The sequence below is a fragment of the Mustela nivalis genome (genome assembly GCF_964662115.1).
Source record: "Mustela nivalis genome assembly, chromosome: 3".
In the NCBI taxonomy this organism is placed as follows: domain Eukaryota; kingdom Metazoa; phylum Chordata; class Mammalia; order Carnivora; family Mustelidae; genus Mustela; species Mustela nivalis.
In genome coordinates this window covers 80545193-80569031 of record NC_139022.1, presented here as the reverse complement: position 1 = coordinate 80569031, position 23839 = coordinate 80545193, and the positions used below count along the sequence as shown (strand labels likewise).

General features: G+C 38.4%; 1 protein-coding gene across 5 annotated transcripts in view; it reads right to left on the bottom strand.

Annotated features, from left to right (window-relative positions):
- FAM169A (family with sequence similarity 169 member A) overlaps positions 1 to 23839 on the bottom strand; it is a 104263-nt gene that overhangs the window by 14442 nt on the left and 65982 nt on the right. For all 5 annotated transcript variants that reach the window (XM_082724957.1, XM_082724956.1, XM_082724958.1 and 2 more), the window contains exon 6: positions 9000 to 9179. In XM_082724957.1, coding sequence (XP_082581083.1) covers positions 9000 to 9179 — 180 coding nt within the window. The remainder of the gene's footprint in view (positions 1 to 8999; positions 9180 to 23839) is intronic.

The following is a 23839-nucleotide window of genomic DNA, read 5'->3' as shown; positions in this document are numbered from 1 at the left end:
TAATATTCACTACAGAGCTGTTTTTAAGTAGAGGTGGGGAGTTCAACCTAAGAGCCCACCATTAAGGGATACCTGATTAAATTACAAAATGTATACAATAAAATACTATACAGAAACTACAACAAATTACAGCTACATATTAACAATGATAAATCTAAAAGATCAGTAAAAAACAAATTAGTATATATACAAATGATGTCATTTATATAAAGTTTGAAAACACATTAAACAAATTAATGTGTAAAAACACATTAACAAGTAAACATGTTAAATATGTTTAAACACATTAAAATATGGCAATTCCTCAAAAAGCTCAACACAGAATTACTGTATAACTCAAGCAATTCCACTCTCAGCCAGAAAGCAGGGACTCAAACAGACATCTACGTACCAATGTCCACGGCAACATTTTTCACAATAGTAAAAAGGTAGAAAGAACCCAATTGTCCATCCATCAGAAGATGATTAGATTTATGAATGAAATGTGACATATATACACAATAAAAAAAAATACTCAGCCATAAAAAAGAATGAAATTTTTTTGAAGATTTGAGAAGAGAATGTGCATGAGCAGAGGGAAGAGCAAACAGAGAGGGAAAGAGAATTCTCAAGCAGACTCCCCACTGAGCAAGGCTCCAGACACATGGCTCAATCCCATGATCCTTAGACTGTGACCAGAGCCAAAATCAAGAGTTGGATGTGGGGTGCCTGGGTGGCTCAGTCAGTTGAGTGTCTCTTGGTTCTGGCAAAGGTGGCATGAAATCAAGTCCCGCATAGGACTCCATGCTCAGCGCATTAATCTGCTTGGGCTTCTCTCTTCCTCTGCTCTCCCCGGCCTTTCTATGCATGCACACACACTCTCTCTCAAATAAATAAATCTTAAAAAAAAAATTTTTTTTGATATATGCTATAACATGGATGGTCCTTAAATACTATGCCAAGTGAAATAAAGCACACATAGAACAACATATATTGTCTGATTCCACTTCTATGAGGTACCTAGAAGAGGCAAATTCATAGACAGAGAATGAATGTGACGAATGCAACTGAATTCCACAACTACAAATAGTTCAAATGATAAATATGTTATATATATTACAGCCCGCCCAAAACTTGAAAATTTTTAAAATAAAAAAGCAAACTAGGGGTACCCAGCTGGCTTAATCGGTAGAGCATGCAACTCCTGATATTGGGGTTGTGTGTTTGAGCCCCACACTGGGTGTGGAGATAACTTAAAAATAAAATCTTTAAAAATTGGGACACCTGGGTGGCTCAGCCATTAAGCTTCTGCCTTTGGTGCAGGTCATGATCCCAGGGTCCTGGAATCAAGCCTCACATCAGGCTCCCTATTCAGTGCTTCCTCCTCTGCCTGCTGTTCCCCCCGCTTGTGCATGCATGCGCTCTGACAAATAAAAAAAGTCTTTATAAAAATAAAATAAATGGGGCGCCTGGGTGGCTCAGTGGATTAAGCCGCTGCCTTCGGCTCAGGTCATGATCTCAGGGTCCTGGGATCGGGTCCCGCATCGAGCTCTCTGCTCAGCAGGGAGCTTGCTTCCCTCTCTCTCTCTCTCTCTGGCTGCCTCTCTGTCTACTTGTGATTTCTCTCTGTCAAATAAAAAAAAAATAAAATAAAATAAAATAAATATAGAACTACCCTACAACCTAGTAAATGCACTAATGGGTATTTACCCAAAGAATATGAAAACACTAAATTTAAAAGGATATAGGTGGGATGGGAGGCCTGGGTGGCTCAGTCAGTTAAGCATCTGCCTTTGGCTCAGGTCATGATCCCAGGGTCCTGGGATCAAGTTCCACATCAGGCTCGGAGCCTGCTTCTCTCTGGGCCTGCCACTCCCCCAGCTTGTACGCTTTCTCCTTCTTTTCACAGATAAATAAAATATTTAAACATAAATAAATAAAAGAATATAAGTACCCCTATGTTTACTGCAGCACTATTTACATATAATAGTCAAGATATGGAAGAAGCCCAAGTGTCCACAGGACAGATGAATGGATAAAGATGTGACATGTATATACCATGTCATATTATGCAGCCATCAAAAAGAATGAAACTTTGCCATTTGCCAACAACATGGATGGATCTAGAAGGTATAATGCTAAGCAAAGTAAGTTAGAGAAGACAAATGCCATATGCTCTCACACATATATGGAATTTAAGGACACAAAGGGGAAAAAAACACAAAAATAGACCCTTAAGTATAAAGATCAGACAGATGGTTACCAGAGGGGAGGTGGGGGGGGGAGGGATGGGCAAAATAGGTGAAGGAGATTAAGAGCACAGTTATCGGAGCGCCTGGGTGGCTCAGTGGGTTAAGCTGCTGCCTTCGGCTCAGGTCATGATCTCAGGGTCCTGGGATCGAGTCCCACATCGGGCTCTCTGCTCAGAAGGGAAACACTTCCCTCTCTCTCTCTCTGCCTGCCTCTCCATCTACTTGTGATTTCTCTCTGTCAAATAAATAAATAAAATCTTAAAAAAAAAAAGAACACAGTTATCTTGGAACACCTGGCTAGCTCAGTCAGTAGCGCATGTAACTGTTCATCTCAGGGTTTCAGTTCAAACCCCACACTGTACATGGAGATCACATAAAAATAAAATCTTTAAAAATAAAAATGATTTAAAAAAAGAGTATACTTATGTTCATGATCACTAATATATGCAACTGCTGAATCACTCGATTGTACACCTAAAATAGCTATACTAGAAAGTTTTTAAAAATGTAAAAAAAAAAACCTCTCACAAATTAGCTTACAGAAAATTGACATCATTATCTTTATTCTGTCCAACAATATTATAACTGTTTAATATGTACAGCTGTATGATTCTGTTCAAATCAGTTAGCATTTACATATTCTCCATAGAGTTCTTAGAATTAACATAGGAAAATCACTTCTCGGCCTTTTGGCTAAGATCAAGTGTAGAATTAACATAGGAAAAATATATACATTTAAGATCTTTATCTTTTGTTACCATAATTAATACTGTGTTCTCTTAAACATTATTTCTTCTAACTAGTGGTCATATACAAGAAAGATACTTATTTACTTATGTATTCATTTTGTCTAGGATTAATTTTCTTGAGTTTTCGACAATCTGCTTCTTTCTTAGGGCCAAGACTGAAAGCCTTTCGTGATCTCTACCAACAAAAGTACAGCTGTCCTCCTTTAAATCCTGTGGTGCTTTACCTGTAGTGCTCTTAAGCTCCTTAAAGTATGTTCTACTTTACAATCTATTTCTTTAGGTTTTCATTTTAATACCAGTTTAGATTGCGAGTTTCTTGTGCATAGATTCCATGAATATCTCTTCTTCTGTAACAGCACTCTGTCTAGTTCTTTGCACAGAATGAATGTGCTCAATAAATGGCTTTTTCAGATTGTTTTAGTCCTGTGAAAAATGCTGTTGATATTTTGATAGGAATTGCATTTAAATCTATAGATTACTTTAGGTAGTATGGACATTTTTAACATATTTGTTCTTCCAGTCCATGAGCATCAAATGTCTTTTCCATTTCGCTGTATCATCTTCAATTTCTTTCATCAGTGTCTTACAGTTTTCAGAGGATGGATCTTTTTCACCTCTTTGGTCAGGTTTATTCCTAGGTATTTTATTATTTGTGGTGTGATTGTATATGGAATTGGTTTTTTTAACTGCTCTTTGTGCTGCCTCATTGTTAGTGTACAGACATGAAATGGATATCCGCATATTGATTCTGCATCCTACAACTTTACTGAAACCATATCAGTTCTTTTTTTTTTAATCTATTTTAATTTGAGAGAGAGACACAAAGTGAGAGAGAGAGAAAGAGAGAACAAGCAGGAGGAAGCGCAGAAGACAAGAAGACTCCTCGAAAGTAAGGAGCTCAATGTGGGACTCCATCCCAGGACCCTGAGATCATGACCTGGGCCAAAGGCACACACTTAACCAACTGAGCCACCCAGGCATCCCTGAATCCATTTATCAGTTCTAAAAGTTTTTTTTTTTTTGAGATTTTATTTTTAACTTGTCTCTAGACCCAATATGGGGCCCAAACTTTCAACGCTGATATCAAGAGTCACATACTTCACTGACTGAAGCACTCCTACTTGTTCTAATAGTTTTTTGGTGGGTCTTACATTTTACTAGAGGCTAATATGTAAGTTTAAAAGTAATCCCAATAAAATTCCAACAAAATTTTTTTTTAATCTAGTAAGTGGGTTCTGAAGTCTATACAGGAAAACAAGTAAGGTCAAAAATATGAAATGGGGGAGAAGACTAGTCCTTTTAAATAACCAAATGCTAAAATAAATAGAAGAGCAAAGTACTGGAACTTAAAAGATTAATAGAAAAAATAAGGAGATAAGAAATATATAGAAACAGGGGTGTCTGGATGGCTGTCGATTAAACATCTGCCTTCGACTCAGGTCATGATCCCGGGGTCCTGAGACAAGCCCTGCACTGGGCTCCATGCTCAGTAGGGAGTCTGCTTCCCCCTCCCCGCCCCCCTCATCACCAGCACCCCCAAGTTGCTCCTGAGCTTGCATGCTCACTTTCTCTCCCTCTCGAATGAATAAAATCTTAAAAAAAAAAAAAATATATATATATATATATATACACACACACACAAACATATACATATACAAATTTAACATATGATCTAGATTAAGAGTTAGGATACTTTTCCTTAAAGGGGCAGACAATAAGTACTTTAGACTTACAGACCATATAGGCACTGTCATAGCTAACCAACTATAAAATTTTAGCACAAAAGAAGCCATAGACAACATGTAAATGAATGAACACAAGCTGTGTTCCAATAAAACTTATTTTTTTACAAAAAGAGTTAGCACATCAGTGACCACTGTTTGCTGAACTGATATAGATATTAATGCAAATCAGTGCAGAAGATAAATTATTCAACAAATAATACTAGAGCAATCTTATACCTGTCAGGTAAAATAAAACTGGAACCGCACCTCATATGGGACACCAGGATAAATGCCAAATGGGTAAGATTCATGAGACCTTATTCATCCCATGTGTTTAGGTATGGGTACGCGATAGTACTGTGTAAATCAACTTTTCATAGGTACCTAATCATCTACTCAACCCTGAGGCCAACCCCATCCATACTTAGCATGCACTACCTATTTGTGGAATAAACAAATTCTCTTTCTAAAGCTTTCAACGTACAACACTATAATCTTTCCTGGATCATTAAAAATATTCATGGAAACAAGCAAAGGTCATCAAAGAATACTAAGCATCTAGCAGCCATAAGGAACTACTAATTAAGTTGTAAGAGAAAATCAAATGGAAATCCAAGTTCTTCAAATATAATAAGTATTGTACAAGACAGAAAGAAGAGCACGAAACAGAAAACAGAGATGCCAGATAGTCTAAAATTTTCTATTTTCAGTATATTCCTTTATTTTCACACTACATTCATAAACATTATACAAATGAAATCAATAGAACATTATCAGGCAACCTCCTGCCTAAACAGAAGGATAAACTGAGCTAAAGCCCACTTAGACTATGTAAAAATAGATATACACCTGTAATTCACTTGGTATTCAATTTGTCATTAGAATTAGAAAAGAGGGGGTGCCTGCGTGGCTCAGTGGGTTAAGCCTCTGCCTTTGGCTCGGGTCATGATCTCAGGGTCCTGGTATTGAGCCCCACATCGGGCTCTCTGTTAGGCAGGGAGCCTGCTTCCCCCTCTCCTCTCTCTCTGCCTGCCTCTGCCTACTTGTGATCTCTGTCTGTCAAATAAATAAAATCTTTTTAAAAAAAAAAAGAATTAGAAAAGAGTATTTTTTTTAAAGATTTTATTTATTTATTTGAGAGAGAGAGCCCACACAAGCAGAGGGAGAAATAGACTCCCCACTGAGCAGGGAGCCTGACATGGGGCTCAATCCCAGCACCCTGGGATCCTGATCAAACCAAAGGCAGCTAACCAACCGACTGAGCCATCCAGGCACCCCAGAAAACAGTAAGTATTGAGATCTGCCTACAGTGGGTGTGTTACATTCCTTCCCAAATTCAGTAAAACTATAATCAGATTTTAAGGGGAAATCTATTTTCAGATTATCCAGTTGTATAAAGGATTCATTCCATTCTCGTGTATGGGTCTACAAAGAAACTATGATTCAAGATGGGCATGCAACACTTGGTTCTTGTTTGCTGGATTTCTGATATTAAAAAAGGGGAGCAAACTAAGAACAAAACCATATTTTCAGTGGAAATAAAGATCTCTAGTTAGATGAAAATCAATGGTAAATTATGTTTTAATAAAGCTTCCAAGTAAATTACCTTCTAGGACTAAATCTCACTTCATTAAGAGAAAAGCAGTGGTTTGGGAGTTACATTTATAAGTACAAATATAAATCCACCAATAGTTTTTTAAAAATATTTTATTTATTTATTTGACGAGCAAAGATCACAAGTATGCAGAGAGGCAGGCAGCGGGGGGTTGGGGGGGGAGCAGGCTCCCTGCTGAGCAGAGAGCCCGATGTGGGGCTCGATGATCCCAGGACCCTGGGATCATGACCTGAGCTGAAGGCAGAGACTTTAACTCACTAAGCCACCCAGGTGCCCCACCACCAATAGTTTTTAAATATCACCACAGTGTATATTCATACAATGGAATACTAAACAGCACTGAAAATGAATAAATAGAGCTATGTGAATCCACAAGAATGAATTCATAAATATAAAAATCGAACTGCAGGAGAATTCATACAGTATGTATCATTTATATAAAATTCTTTGTAAGATTTTATTTATTTATTTGAGAGAGAGAGCACACAAGCAGGGAGGGGTTGCAGAAGGAGAGGGAAAAGCAGGCTCCACAGAGCAGGAAGCCTGACACAGGGCTCCATCCCAGGGTGCTGGGATTATGACTGAGCCAAAGGCAGACACTTAACCAACTGAGCCACCCAAAGCCCCAGTTTTTAAATATGTTAAACAATAGGACATACTGATGGAGGATACATAAATAAGCTTTGTAAGTCTAAGAGGGACACCTGGGTGGCTCAGTAAGTTAAGTGACCAACTCTTGGTTTTGGCTCAGGTCATGATCTCAGGGTAGTGAGATCAGCCCCGCATCAGCATCTGCACTGGGCATGGAGTCTGCTTAAGGTTCTCTCTCTCCCCTCAGCCCCAATCCCTCATGCACGTGCTTGTGTATACACTTTCTTTCTCTCCTTTTTCTCTCTCTCTCACCCTCTCTCAAAAACAAAAAGTCTAAGAAATATATGGGGTAAATAATGCCAAAATGAGGTGGTGCCTATTTCAGGGAAGGAAGTGAGTTAATTGGGTAGGTGTACAAATGGATTAGCAATGATCCATTTCTCATGGATGGCACATGCTGAATGGTACATGAGTTTTTGCTGTCTTATTCTTTACATCTTTTTATACGCCTGAAATTATTTAATTTTTTAAAAAGATTTTATTTATTCATTTGACAGAGATGACAAGTAGGCAGAGAGGCAGGCAGAGAGAGAGGAAGGGAAACAGGCTCCCTGCTGAGCAGAGAGCCCGATGTAGAGCTCGATCCTAGGACCCTGGGATCATGACCTGAGCTAAAGGCAGAGGCTTTAACCCACTGAGCCACCCAGGCGCCCCTTTTATTTAATTTTAAAAGCTACCACAACAGAGAACCCAAAAAAGAAATGGTCAAAGGACGTAAATATACATTTCCCCCAAAATACAGAAATGGCCAACTACCATATCAAAAGATGCTCAACATGAAATGCAAATCAAACCTATATAATAAGATGCCACTTTACACCCACAAGAATGGCTATAATCAAAAAGATAGTAACTGTACCCCTGAAAGAAATAATACATTATATATCAATAAAAATAAATAAATAAAATGAAAATAAAATAAAAATTTTAAAAACAGAAAGAGAGTAACAAGTGTTGGTGACAATATAAATGGTAACTTTCATCCACTACTTATGGGAATGTAAAATGGTAAATGTGCTTTAGAAAATAGTTTGGAGTTCTTCATAATGTTAAATATAGAGTCACCATATGACCCAGCAATTCCATCCACAACTAACTGCAGAGAAATAGCCATACAAAAACTATACAAATGTTTACAGCAGCATTATTCGTTAACAGCTAGAAAGTGGAAACAACCCCATAAGTCCATCAACTGATGATGGATAAACAAAATGCGGCATATCCATAAAAGAGAATATTATTCATCCATAAAAAGGAATGAAGCAGGGCGCCTGAGTGGTTCAGTGGGTTAAGCCTCTGCTTAGGCAAAGGTCATGATCCCAGGGTTCCGGGATTGAGCCCCGCATCAGGCTCTCTGCTCCGCAGGGAGCCTGCTTCCTCCTCTCTCTCTGCCTGCCTCTCTGCCTACTTGTGAGCTCTGTCTGTCAAATAAATAAATAAAATCTTTTTTAAAAAAAATAAATAAATAAAATTTAAAAAAATAAAAAGGAATGAAGCACTGATTCATGCTACAACGCAGATGAACTTTAACAAAATTTATGCAAAATAAAAGAAGCTAGATACAAACGGCTTATAATCATATCACATGATTATATTTATATGAAATATTGAGGACAGGTAAATCCATACAGAAGAAAATAGACTGGTGGTTGCTAGGGGATGAAGGAGTGCGGGAATGAAGAGTGACTCCTAGTTGGTGCAGGGATTCTTTTTGGGGTAATGAGCATGTTCTGGAATTAGATACTGGTTATGGGTACACGGCTACGAATATAATAAAAATCACTGAACTGTACACTTTAAGAGGGTGAATTTGATGGTGTATGAATTATATGTCAACTTTTTAAAAAAGCCATCACACCTCAAAAAACTGCCATATACATGAGACTAGGGACACATCTGCAAAATGAAGCCCTAGGGACCCAAAGAATCCAAATTTAGTTAATAGTGATATATGCACATTTACAGTATTCCTCAGAAACAACTTAAAAGGAACAATGAAACAAGTTTAACATTTTTAAACTTAATTTACCTGTGTACATGAGAGAGGAGAGTGGATACCGCAAGCCAAGAGCATCCTCTGTAAAGGAATCAACAAAGTCCTCCAGCATATGAAGCCCAAAATCTTTGCCTCTGTATTTCTTTCTTACAAACATTGTATCAAGAACTGGCAGTTGGTAGCTTTGAGTAAGAAATGAGGCACATATGCTTCCTGCAGTCATGAAAAAAGAAACCCAGTAATTTTTCACATTAAAAGGCCATACATGTATATATGTTTAAAGAACATACATTAACAATCTAGTTAAGTTTTTCTTACCTTAAGAGTGTTAAAGAAATGTATCAATTTCAAAATATAAAATGCTTCCAAGCTGCTGTTACACATAACTTCACAATGTATACATGTGATGATGATAGAACTATCTATATATTTTGTCACAGGATCGTCTAATAGAAGTCACTATTACCATTTTTTAAGTATATACTAGAATATGCATTGCTATCTACAGACTTGCACAACTTCAAAACTCATCACCTATTACATTTTAAAACTAAAAAAGTGTATGGGATGACTGTTTTTAGTGTATGTGATGACTGTATATAGTGTAAAATGTGTGAAGTACCTCATCACAATTTCAGTACCTAAATAACCATCTATCCATTTTTCTCTAGTGAGTAGTCTCATTTTTATCTACTCCATAATGGCAAAGAAAGAAGTCAGTCTTCCAGATTTTTAAGGACCACAGAATGGAACTAAATGGAAACAGAGGCACTTGGGCAGCTCAGCCAGTTAAGCATCTGCCTTTGGCTCAGGTAATGATGACAGGATCCTGGGATCCAGCCCCAACAACCTGCTCTCTGCTCAGAAGGGGGTCCTTTTCTCTCTCTTCCTCTGCCCAATCCCTACCTCATGCTTGCTCCCTCTTGCTCTTTTTCTCTACCTCAAATAAATAAATAAAAATTTTTAGAAAAGTGACTAAATGGAAACATTTCTTAGAAATGGCTAAGTCAACAATCTTTTTGCTGTACATGTATTTTTTTTAAAATATCTTGAATACTTAAACAGAAGAAATAACTTACAGTCACTAAATATGCCTCTTCTATTACACAGCTATGTTGATTTGTCTTTTTAAGAATGCTGATTTATGTTCTGACCCTCCAATTAGATGTGCTAGCTCCTTTAACACATTATAAGACAGTATATAAGTTGTGGGCATCACGATGGGGCATCCCACTCACTATTAACTTTAGAAATAGTTCATAGTTCATCAGTCAATATTCTACTCTTTTTGTGCCTCAAATTTAAAAAAACCTATTTATTGTTCTTCGATTATTCATATGATTTCAGATAATTCTAATAATGCAGTTCAAGGAAGACATAAAATTTCAGGTAACAAACATCTCACAAATGGACTTTTACCAATCATACCATTTGATGACTTGTCAATATAACAAGATCTTTTTTAGCTGAACCAAATAATTTGGATTATCCATGACTAAATTAGGAGAATTGCAGTAACTTTCTGCAATAGTCTACAAGACTCTCAACTAATTTAAGCTTAGAATAGGTAATTCTCATTGCTTAGATCTTAAATGCTGACATTCAGCTAGGATATTTCTACGGTTTAAAACATCTTATAGAATGGCTATTCTACAATGTTAACAATGTTATATACTTGAGGGGCACCTGGGTGGCTCAGTGGGTTAAAGCCTCTGCCGTCAGCTCAGGTCATGATCCCAGGGTCCTGGGATCATGCCCCACACTGGGCTCTCTGCTCAGCAGGGAGCCTGCTTCCCCCTCTCCTCTGTCTGGCTGCCTCTGTGCCTACTTGTGATCTCTGTCTGTCAAATAAATAAATAAAATCTTTTTTTAAAAATGTTATATACTTGAAGTTTACTAAGAAAGTAAATATTCAGTGTTATCTCTACAAAAAAAAAAAAGAAAGAAAATGGTAACTGTGCAGCAGTCTCTTTTAATTAGCTTGATTTTGGTGAATATTTCACAATGTATACATATATCAAATTATCAAGCCATACACTTGAATTATGTATCATTTTAATCGTCAATTTTACTGAATAAAGCTGAAATATATAAACAAGTTACTTGTAAGAGTATAACAGGTAGTCTCACTAACAACTACTATGACCATAATTAATTTTTAATACCTTGAAATCAGAGCTTTTTCATAGTAACTGCTAGTAGTGATTACAAAACCAAGAGACATTACTTTAGGGGCACCAGGTGGCTCTGTGGGTTAAAGCCTCTGCCTTCGGCTCAGGTCCTGATCCCAGGGTCCTGGGATCGAGCCCCGAATCGGGCTCTCTGCTCAGCAGGGAGCCTGCTTCCCTTCTTCTCCTGCCTGCCTCTCTGCCTACTTGTGATCTGTCAAATAAGTAAAAACTCTTTAAAAAAAAAAAAAGAAAGAAAGAAAGAAAAAAAAAAAAAGAACAAAAAAGAGGGGTGCCTGGGTGGCTCATTAGTTTAAAGCCTCTGCCTTTGGCTCAGGTCATGATCTCAGGGTCCTAGGATAGAGCCCCGCATTTGGTTTTCTGCCCTGCAGGAAACCTGCTTCCCTTCCTCTCCCTCTGCCTGCCTCTCTACTTACTTGTCATCTCTTTCTGTCAAATAAATAAATAAAATCTTAAAAAAAAAAAAAGAGAGAGAGAGAGAGAGAGAGACACTACCTTATAAGCACTAGTAGTTCAAAGGACAAAGCAAAAATGAAAAGTGAAAGCACTATCTAGTTCTAATTCTCAATTCAGAGTCTGAGGATTTATGGCTGTTTCCTATTGTACATGCTCCAGGTTCCCTACAAAAGTATAATAATTACATGATGGAAATAATCCACAATTTGATTTTTTTCCACACAAACATTTCTTCTACCAGAGAGGAGGTAAATTCCAGCATCTTATATTGTTAAAATGATAAATTTATGAAACTACAGTATTCACAAAGTTTCAAGTTTTTCTACATTTATTTGTCATGTATATATTCACTGCAAAATAAGATGCTGATTCTCTTCCTTTATTTAAAAACTTATACAGTTGACCATTGAACAACTTGGGAGTTAGGAGCACTGACCTCCTGAGCAGCTGAAAATCCCCATATAACTTAACCCCCCAAAACTTAACTACTAACACCCTACTGCTGACTGGAAGCCTTACTGATAACAGTCAATTAACATATATTTTGTATGTTATATCTATCATATACTATAGTCTCCCAATACAGCAGGCTAGAGAGAATAAAATGTTATTAAGAAAGTCCTAAGAGGGGCGCCTGAGTAGCTCATTTGGTTAAGCATCTGACTCTTGCTTTCAGCTCAGGCCATGATCTCAGGATCCTGGAACTGAGTCTTGTGTCAGCCTCCATACTCAGTGCAGACTCTGCTTGTCCCTGTTCGTTCCTCCTCCTCTGCTCCTCTCTCCACTCATGCTCTCTCTCTCTAATAAATAAATGAAATCTTAAAAAAGTCTTAAGAGATAATACATTTGTAGTACTGCACTGTATTTATTGAAAAAAAAAAAAAAAAACCACATATAGTAGACCCATGGAGTTCAAACATGGGTTGTTCAAGAGGCAACTGTACTTTAAGTGTTCTATCAGTACACAGAAATACCAAATAAAGAGCACAAAAACTTCCCATGTTACCAGACATGCTTCAGACCCATCAACAGCTGTAGACAATAGCACAATTAACTAGTAAAGCAAAACCACAACCTAACTTAGATGAAGTTCTCATTAAATTAAATTTACTAACTGTAATTAATTAAATTAAGCACTGTACATGGTATATTGAATACTTATTTATAATCCTCTAATTTTCCTCTTTGACCACCTTCTTCTATATATTCTCTCTGGGAAATCTCACCTACTCTCAAGGGTTGTTACCATGTATCCAAATGTTGATAATCACTAGTCTTTAATTTCTATAATGCATGAGACTTTTCCAAAATCAAGAACAGAAGAGCACACATAAATGTGAATGTAACAAAAATCACACAATTAGCTCAACAGAGAAAAAAACATTTGACAAAATCCAATACCTTTCATGATAAAAAATACTCAATGTCCTAACCTGATAAAAGTACTTAGGAAAAACTCACAGCTAACATCACGCTCAATGGTAAAAGACTGCATGGTTCTTCCTAAGATCAGGAACAAAACATAACCGCTCATGCTCACTGCTTCTATTCAACACTATATTAGAGGTTTTAATTTGGCAAGAAAAGGAAATAGCCAGACTAAAAAGAAAGAAGCAAAGCTACATTTATAGATACATACTTCTGTATATACAAAATCTTAAGGAACCCACTAAAAAATTACTAAAACTTAAAGGCAGTTTAGCAAGGTTGCCAAGATCAATATACAAAAATCAATTGTATTTCTATACACCAGCAATGAACAATCTGAAAATGAAATTCAAGAAAACAATTCCAGGGGTACCTGAATGGCTCAGTTGAGCATCTAACTCTTGATTTGGGCTCAAGTCATGGTCTCAGGGTCATGAGATCAAGCCCCGCTACATCAGGTTCTACAGTCAGCACAGAGTCTGCTTAAGATCCTCTCTTTCCTTCTACCCTTTCCCCCATTCATGCACACTCTCTCTCCCTAAAATGAAATCTTTCATTAAAAAAGGAAAACAAGGGGGCGCCTGGGTGGCTCAGTTGTTGAATGTCTGCCTTTGGCTCAGGTCGTGATGCCGGAGTCCTGGGTTGAGCCCTGCATGGGGTTCCCTGCTCAGTGGGGAGCCTGCTTCTCCCTCTCCTACTCCCCCTGCTTGTGTTCCCTCTCTTGCTGTGTCTGTCAAATGAATAAAATCTTAAAAAAAAAAAAAAAAAAAAAGGAAAACAAGGAACACCTGGGTGGTTCAGTGGGTTAAGCCTCTGCCTTCAGCTCAGGTCATGATCTCAGGGTACTGGGATTCAGCCCCACATCAGGCTCTCTGCTGAGAAGGGGGCCTGCTTCCCCCACCTCTCTGCCTGCCTATCGACTTGTAATCTCTCTGTCTCTGTCAAATAAATAAATAAAATCTATTAAAAAAAAAAGGAAAACAATTCCATTTATCACAGCATTAATAATAAAGTTCTTACAACTTAACAAGATAGTATAAAACTTATATGCATATGAAAAACTACAAACATTGTTAAATAAAAGAACTTCTAAATAAATGGAAAGATATCCACATTCATGGATCAAAAGATTTAACACTATTAGACATTAATATATTCCCCAAATTAGGGACAGCTGGGTGACTCAGTTATTAAGCATCTGCCGTCAGCTCAGGTCATGATTCCTGGGATCGAGCCCTACACCTGGGCTCCCTGTTCAACGGAAAGCCTGCTTCTCGCTCTCCCACTCTTCCTGCTTGTGTTCCCTCTCCTGCTGTCACTCTGTCAAATAAATAAAATCTTTAATTAAATTTTTTTTTTTTAAGATTTTATTTATTTATTTATTTATTTATTTTTTTTTTTTAAAGATTTTATTTATTTATTTGACAGAGAGAAATTACAAGTACACTGAGAGGCAGGCAGAAAGAGAGAGAGAAGGAAGCAGGCTCCCTGCTGAGCAGAGAGCCCGATGTGGGACTTGATCCCAGGACCCTGAGATCATGACCTGAGCCGAAGGCAGCGGCTTAACCCACTGAGCCACCCAGGCGCCCCAAGATTTTATTTATTTGACAGAGATTACAAGTAGGCAGGGAAGCAGGCAGGGAGAGAGGAGGAAGCAGGCTCCCTGCTGAGCAGAGAGCCCATGCAGGGCTGGATCCCAGCACCCTGGGATCATGACCTGAGCTGAAGGCAGAGGCTTTAACCCACTAAGCCACCCAAGCACCCCTAAAATCTTAAAAAAAAAAAAAAAAAGATGTGTGTATGTGTGTGTGTGTGTGTATAGATATTTCCCAAATTGACTTAAAGATTCAAAATTCTCAACTAAATCTTTTTACAGAAACTGACAAGGTGATCCTAAAATTCTTACACAAATGCAAAAGACTGTAAAAAAGCCAAAACAATGGTAAAGAAAAAGTTTAAGGACTCACATTTGCCACTTTAAAACTTACGAAGCTACAGTCATCAAAACATTACAGTACTGGCATACCATACTTCCATACATATTGGAACAGTTACAAAGATCAACGGCATACAACTGAGGGTCCAAAAACAAAACCTCTTATTTATGGTTAACTGATTTTTGACAGGGGTTCCAAGGCAATTCTACAGAAAAACAATAGTCTTTTCACTGAATAGTTCTGAGACAAGATAGTCACCTAGAGGGAAAAAACAATGCTGGACTCCCTTCCTCACACCATATACAAAGATTAACTGCAAGTGGTTGTCAACCTAAATATAAGACCTAACACTATAAAACTCTTAGACGAAAACACAGCAGTAAATCTTTATCACCTTGAATTAGACAAAGCTTTCTCAGATAAATATCGAAAGCAATAAAGAAAATAAATTGGATTTCATCAAAATTTTAAAATTCTGTGCTTCAAAGGACACGATCAAGATAGTGAAAAAACAACCTATAAAATGGAAGAAAATAGGAATACGCCTGGGTGGCTCAATTAGTTAAATGTCTGCCTTCAGCTCAGGTCATGATCCCAGGGTTCTGGGATTGAGCCCCACATCGGGGTCCCTGCTTACTCGGGAGCCTGCTTCTTCTTCTCCCTCTGCTGCTCCCCCGGCCTGTGTGTGCACGCTCTCTCTCTGTCAAATAAATAAAATCCTAAAAATAGGGTGCCTGGGTGGCTCAGTCGTTAAGTGTCTGCCTTCTGCTCAGGTCATGCTCTGAGGGTCCTGAGATCAAGGCCCACATCAGGCTCCATGCTCAGCAGGAATCCTGCTTCTCCCTCTCCCACTCCCCCTGCTTATGTTCCCTGTGTGTGTGTGTCTGTCAATCAAATAAATAAATCTTTAAAAAAAGATTTTGAAAATCTTTAAAAATACATAAATAAAAATACATAGGATAAAGTATTTCCAAATTATATCTCCAAGATACTTGTACCTAAAATATATAAAGAATGCTTATAACTCAATAATAAAAAGACAAAACCCAATTTTAAATACACATTTCTCCAAAAACGACACACAAATGGCTGACAGGTATATAAAAAAATGTTCAATGTCACCAACCAATGGGGATATGCAAATCAAAACAACAAAATATCACTTCACACCTATCAGGATGACTATTACTAAAACAAAACAAAACAAAGATAATAAGTGTTCATGAGGATATGGAAAACTGGAACCCTTGTACACTGTTGATGGAAATACAAAATGGTAGAGCCACTATGGAAAACAGTATGGAAGTTCCTCAAAAAAATCAAAAATAGGGGCGCCTGGGTGGCTCAGTGGGTTAAAGCCTCTGCCTTCGGCTCAAGTCATGATCCCTGGGATCATGTGGGATCAAGCCCTGCATTGGGCTCTTTGCTCAGCTAGGAGCCTGCTTCCTCCTCTCTCTCTGCCTGCCTCTCCACCTACTTGTGATCTCTGCCTGTCAAATAAATAAATAAAATCTTTAAAAAAAAATCAAAAACAGAACTACTATATCATATAGCAATCCCACTTTGGGGTATTATCCAAGAACTGAAATCAGGTCTCAGATATCAGCAATCCCATGTTCACTGCAGCATTATTCACAATAGCCAAGATGTTATGACAACCTAAATATCCCACTGATGGATGAATGAATGAAGACAATGTGGTACACACATACAATGGAATAATATTCAGTCATTTAAAAAATAAATCTTGCAATACGTGACAAAATGGATGAACCCTGAGGACATTATGCTAAGTTAAATAAACCAGCCACAGAAGTACAAATACTGTACGACTCCAATCATGTAAGGTATCTAAGTTAGTGAAACTCAAAGAAGCAGAAAATAGAACTGTGTTCACCAAGGGCAAGGGAGATGGAAATCGGAAGTTGCCAATCAATGGGTTTAAAGCTTCATTAATGTAAGATTAGTAAATTCTATGTAATCTGCTGTATAATATTATTTCCATAGTTTGTCAACTGTTATTCTATATTGTATTCTACACTTAAAAATCTGTTAAGAGTAGATCTTTGGTGTGTTTTTGTTTTTGTTGAAGATTTTATTTATTTATTTGACAGATCACAAGTAGGCAGAGAGGCAGGCAGGGAGAGAGGAGGAAGCAGGCTCCCTGCTGAGCAGAGTCCCATGCAGGGCTCTATCCTAGGCCCCTGGGATCATGACCTCAGAGGCTTTAACCCACTGAGCCACCCAGGTGCCCCAATGTTAAGTGTTCTTAAAGCAATAAAGTAAAAATTAATCTGTAACAGAGTGAATTTTATTTTATGATATGTGACTCTTGAAATAATTGAGGTGAGTGAGAACCCAGGCTAAAACAAACAAAAATGTATATACTGTAATGATCACATCTTATAAAATTCCAGAAAAACAAGCTACTCAGACGGCAGAAAAGTGTTTGCTTGGGGATTCATAGTGGGAGGAGGAATGGTTACAGGAAGCAAGAGAAACTTTCGGGGATAATGGTTATTTCATTATCTTGATTGTGGTAATAGTTTCACAGCTGTAAACCTATGCCAAAACACAACAAACTAAATTTTAAATATGGGCAATTTTTTTTTTTTTTAATGTCAGTTATACCACAATAAAGGTAGGGGGAGAAAAGTGGTGGGGAAAAAAAAGTCCAAATTAAAAATGAGCAAAGGATCAAACAGACATTTTCCCAAAGAAGACATATGAGTGGCCAATACACACATGAAAAGATGCTGGACATCCTTAGCCATTAAAGAAATACAACTGAAAATGTCAATGCCATGACACTTCATACACACAGCCTAAAATAAAAAAGGTAAGTCCAGGGACGCCTGGGTGGCTCAGTTGGTTAAGCAGCTGCCTTCGGCTCAGGTCATGATCCCAGCATCCTAGGATCAAGTCCATCAGGCTCCTTGCTTGGCGGGGAGCCTGCTTCTCCCTCTGCCTCCGCCTGCCATTCCATCTGCCTGTGCTCGCTCTCTCTCCCTCTCTCTCTGATAAATAAATAAAATCTTCAAAAAAAAAAAATTAAAAAAAAAAAAAAAAAAAGGTAAGTCCAAACAAGTGTTGGTGAGGATGTGGAGAAAATGCAATCCTGGTACATTGCTGAAAGGAATGCAAAATGGTGTGGTCACTTTGGAAAACCATTTGGCAACTCTTCAAAAGACTAAACTTAAAAGTTACCATATGACCATGTAATTCCATTCTTTGGTATATACCCAAGAGAAATAAAAAGACATCCACACAAAAACCTGTACACAAATATTCATAGATATATTATTTAAAACAGCCAGAAAGCAGAAACAATTCAAAAGCCCCCAAAATGATGAAAGACAATATTGGTACATCCATACAACAGGGCATATTATTTGGCCATTAAAAAGGAATGAAGTGTTGGTAACATGCTGTAACATGGATGATATCTGGAAAGAGTATTCTAAGTCAAAGAAGCCAGGCACAAAAAACTACTGTGTCTGATTGAATTACTGTATAATCCCATTTATATGCCCAGAACAGACAAATCTAGAGAGACAGAAATCTAGAGAGACAAGCTACTGGTCGCCCAAGGCCAGTGCCGAGGGAGCAGTGCCAGTGAGTACAAGATTTCCTTTTGGGGTTGATGAAAGTTATCTAAAATTGATAATGATGACAGTTAAACAATTTGGTGAATCTACTAAAAAAAAAAAAAAGGAATTGTATAATTTACATGGATGAATTGTATGGAATGTGAGTACTACCTCAATAAAACTTTTAAAATTTTAAAAAGAACAGAGGCATCTGGATGGCTCAGTCAGTAAAGTAGCCAGCTCTTGGCTTCAGCTCAGGTCATGATGTCAGAGTAGTGAGATTACCCTACATGGGGCTCCGTGCTAAATAGGGAGTCTGCTTGAGATTCTCTCTCTCCCTCTCTTTGCCTTTCCCCACACACATGCTCACTCTCTCAAAACATTCTAAATCTTGGGACGCCTGGGTGGCTCAATTGGTTAAGCGGCTGCCTTCGGCTCAGGTCATGATCCCAGCATCCTGGGATCGAGTCCCACATCGGGCTCCTTGCTTGGCGGGGAGCCGGCTTCTCCCTCTGCCTCTGCCTGCCACTCTGTCTGCCTGTGCTTGCTCTCGCTTCTCTCTCTATGACAAATAAATAAATAAAATCTTAAAAAAAAAAAAAAGTTCTAAGTCTTCAAAATATTTTTAAAAATTTAAAAAAAAAAAACCAGAAAGTAATTTATGTGTCATTCCAATAAGCCATTTATAATCAGATTTTTCACAGATACTCCCCAAATCTGATCTTCCCTTAGTTGACGAATTTTTCAGGAAATCTCATCACCCCCCAGTGATGAGCAGCTGCTTATAGCAAAAAGTCAAGAATTCATCCTTAACTCATTTCTTTCATATCCCATGTACAATCCATCAGAAATCCTGCATCATTAGCTTCATAATCTCTCAAATATGATGACTTCTACCCTATCTCCCTTGTCCAAGCCACCATCACCTCTTCCCAGGGCAACAGCCTCTTAACTAATAATTGAACTCAATTCCAGTATCCCCTCTCCTGTTTGTTCACACAACAGTGTTAGTTACCTGTTTTGAAGGCAAATCAGATTGTGTTATGTCCATGTTCAAAACCCAATGAATTCTCATTACCCACAGAATAAATTCAAACCCTTTCCTTGGCCTATAGGACTATTCAGGATATAGCCCTGCCTTTCTCCATCCCTGTATCACACACTCCCTCTACTTTAGCCCCTGGCCCTCTTGCTAGTTCTCAAACACCCTGAACTCAATTCTGCCTCAGGGCTTCTCCATTTCAGTTCTTTGCCTCGAAACCTCTTCTCCTGAAACTTCATTTATCTCATCATCCCCTTACTTCCTTCAGAGTTGGTTACCCTGACCTTTCCATTTAAAACAATACTCACACACACATACTCTCCCTTATCTACTTCAGTTTTCTTCATAGCATTGTCTACTTGCCTATTCACCACCAACTCCTCCTCTAGAATCTAAGTTCTATGAAGGGAGTCTACACAATTTTTATTACTCTCTCAATTTCTCCCTCTTGCTCTTTCTCCTACTCACCTTCTTTCCCTTTTCTTTCCTTCCCTATCTATATAGCATCTTCCAAAACAGCTTCTGAAAGATGAATAAATTTTCACACAACTATTCAGGATCTATTCAAATTCAAGCACAGATATTCTACCACATTTGAGTGACTTTTTCTCTTCATGAAATCACTATTTCCTCTTTGTCCACTGGGAGTATGTCTTCCCTCACCTTCATAAATACTGGTTTAATGCCTCGCAAAGTCATCGGTAGGTGACTATCTCCACAGAGCACATGCATAATGTGAATTCTAAACAAATAATGTGATTATACCTACATGAGAGACTTTGTCATTTACCACTAGACAAGTATTCTCATCACAGTCTTGATGCTTTATAAATTAGTTATAGCAACATCAGCTGTTGTAACAAACCAATATGGAAAGCTTAATGTAAGACTCAGTTTTACTTAGATAACAGTCCCACACAGGTGCTACTGCAGAATGGATGTCTTTCTGAGGCACCATCATCCAAGAACAGTTTGTTACCTATTGTGGCCCAACAAATCATCCCAGATGTACCGGCTGAAAACAAAAATTTTCATTATTTATCACAACTTTCATATGTATATGGGAAACTGAAACAGCTAAAAGTCCAAACGGCTTCATTGCCACGAGATACAGATTGTATCAGCTGCTGACTGGAAGCACAGCTTCAGTTCTCTTTATTGCAGCTGTTTGGGCTTCCTCACCACATGAGAGTCTTGAAGTAGTCATACTTCTTACATGGTGATTTAGCTTCTAACAGCACCAAAATGCAAACACTCAGGCCTTCTTAAAGTTTAGCACAGTGTCACTTGTGCTGCCTTCTACTGGTAAACCATGTCACAGGGACAGCCCAGATTCGAGCAGAGGGCACAAGCATCAACATAATGGAAACATGGTTCACTGGGGCCCACCAAAGTGACAGAACTCAGGTTCCTTCTGTCTCATGGCTTCTCCACAGACCAGGTGTTTACAATCCACTGCATTCAGCAGATGGGAGGAAAAGAATCTTAACCACTTTGACCCAACACCATACGTACTATTTCTCATTACTTTAGGAAGAACTAGTCACACAGCCCCACTAAGCTGTGAAAATGAGGGGAAAACATAATCCCTGACTGGACAGCTACTGGCCAATGACTAGAATACAGAAGAGAAAGCACAAATCTCTGGACAATAGTCGGCAGCCTCAGCTAACTTTCCCCTTTCTCTTATCTTCTGGTAGATTAACACTTCCTTTTTAACTGTCAGGAAATCAATGAGCACATCTCAGCAGATAGTACCTTTTGCTGGCAGACTCCCTCCACAGATACTTTTGGTTATCTCAGGCTGTTTCCAGTAACTTATATCCTTACACCAATAGTCATGAACACTCACTTTATATAAAAGAGTTTTGACTGATCTCATCTACATCTCAAAGTTACACTGACTTCTGAGGCACCTGGCTGGTTCAGTTGGTGAAGCCTACAACTCTTGATCTTGGGAGTTGTGAGTTCAAGCCCCATGTTGGGTGTAGAGATTACTTAAAAATAAAAGCATAAAATCATAAATAAATATATATAAAATTACAGTAACTTTTTTTTAAATTACAGTAACTTTTGTCAAAATCCAAACCTCCCCCATGTGATCAAAGTTACACTTCTTACATTGTATCTCTACTTACTGTCCCTTAGGGTCATAGAACTTTGCATGTCAAAACTGAACTCCAGTATTACCAAATCCACTCCTCCTCCTGTATTCCCAATCTTAACACCCTCCCACTTAGGCACTCAAGCCAAAATCCCCAGGAGTCACCACTGGTTACCCTCCCTCCCTTTGGACATACAGACATTAGAGTCAGGGCACTCTGTCCACCCAAAAATCTCCCTCAAATCTTTCCTTCTCTGTCCCTATTGCTACATTCCTAGTGTAAGTCCTTCTTTCACCTGGACTACTAAAATAGCTCCCAAATAACAGAATTCCCTGATTTCAGAACACAGTTTCACTACCTAATCACAAAGCCCTACAAAAAATTATCTCACTGGGGAGCCTGGGTGGCTCAGTAGGTTAAGCATCTGCCTTTGGCTCAAGTTATGATCTCAGGGTCTGGGGACTAAGCTCTGTGGTGGGCTCCCTGCTCAGTGGGGAGCCTGCTTCTCCCTTTCCCTCTGCCACTCCACATGCTGTGCACTCTCTCTCTCTCAAATAAGTAAATGTTTAAAAAATTACTTCACTAAAATATTTAATTATCTCTACATAAAATTCACTGATAGCTCCTTTGCCAGTGAAATTCCAAACTTACTTCTTTATGGCATTTAAGACCCTTCATAAGAAGACCCTCCGGGACGCCTGGTTGGCTCAGTCATTAAGTGTCTTCCTTCAGCTCAGGTCATGATCCCAGTGTTCCGGGATCAAGCCCCACATCCGGGTCCGTGCTCCACAGGAAGCCTGCCTCTCCCTCTCCCACCCCCCCCTTGTGTTCCCTCTCTCAATAAAATAAAAATAAAATAAGATTTTATTTTAAATAAATAAAATCTTTAAAAAAATAAAATAAAATAAGAGGACCCTCCATCTTTACCTCTTCCCACTCTATCGCTATCCTTTAGTCCTTTAGCTTATCCTAAAAGTCCTTTAGCTTACCTAAGGTGGCATTCCAACTACACCTTGAACTTCCATGACTCTGCCTTCTTTCATATATTTCTATTCCATTTATATGTTCACCAAGACTGTTCTTTCCCTTCCCTCTTCTCTGCCTACTGACATTCTCCTTCCCCTTCAAAGCCACTTTTATTTATTTATTTTTAAGATTTTATTTATTTATTTATTTGACAGACAGAGAGAGATCACAATAGGCAGAGAGGTAGGCAGAGAGAGAGGAGGAAGCAGGCTCCCCACTGAGCAGAGAGCCCAACGTGGGGCTTGATCCCAGGACCCTGAGATCATGACCTGAACCGAAGGCTGAGGCTTAACCCACTGAGCCACCCAGGCGCCACCCCCCCCCCGCTTTTTTAAAAAGATTTTATTTATTTATTTGACAGACAGAGAGAGATCACAATAGGCAGAGAGGCAGGCAGAGAGAGAGAGAGGAGGCAAAGCCACTTTTAAATAGCACTTTCTCAGTGACACCTTCCTCTAGGCAAAACTTGCTGTTCCATTTTTCAATGACTACTGTTATTGATACCTCAAATACAGCATTTATCAAACTGAATTATAAGTAGTTATTTAATGACTATAATTTCCTGTTTCATCCTCAAAATTTTTGGTGCTTTGAAGGCACAGGAACGCAAGACCAGCTATCTTTGTGTCTACACTGACAATGCAATCAGCCCTAAGAGATGCAATCACCCTCATAAGAGAATGCTTATCGGAAAGCAAGTGGCCCTTCAGGTGGCTAGAAATTCACATGCAAACAAAGTAACCATTTCCAAATGACACATTTCAGGTAGCCAACGAGTTGCTGGGACTTTCCATGTCTTTGCTCATTTCCTTCAAAAAAAAAGGATTACACCTAGACAGACTCAAGACCCTACAATATAACCTCATTCTTCCAACACAAACTTCTAATGTTTTGCCTTTAGCTGTACTACTAGTCTTTATCATTTTATATCAGTTTTGATATTCCTTTTAAAAAAATCTTTAAACAGGAGGGCTAGAGAGCTGAATTTCAGTGAATAGGACATGAGCGATTTGTCCAAAAGGAGGGAAGATCACAGACACAGTTCTGTTAAAAAGTCTAAAAATCACAAGGAAAGCTGACTAGCAAATGATGAGAGGGAA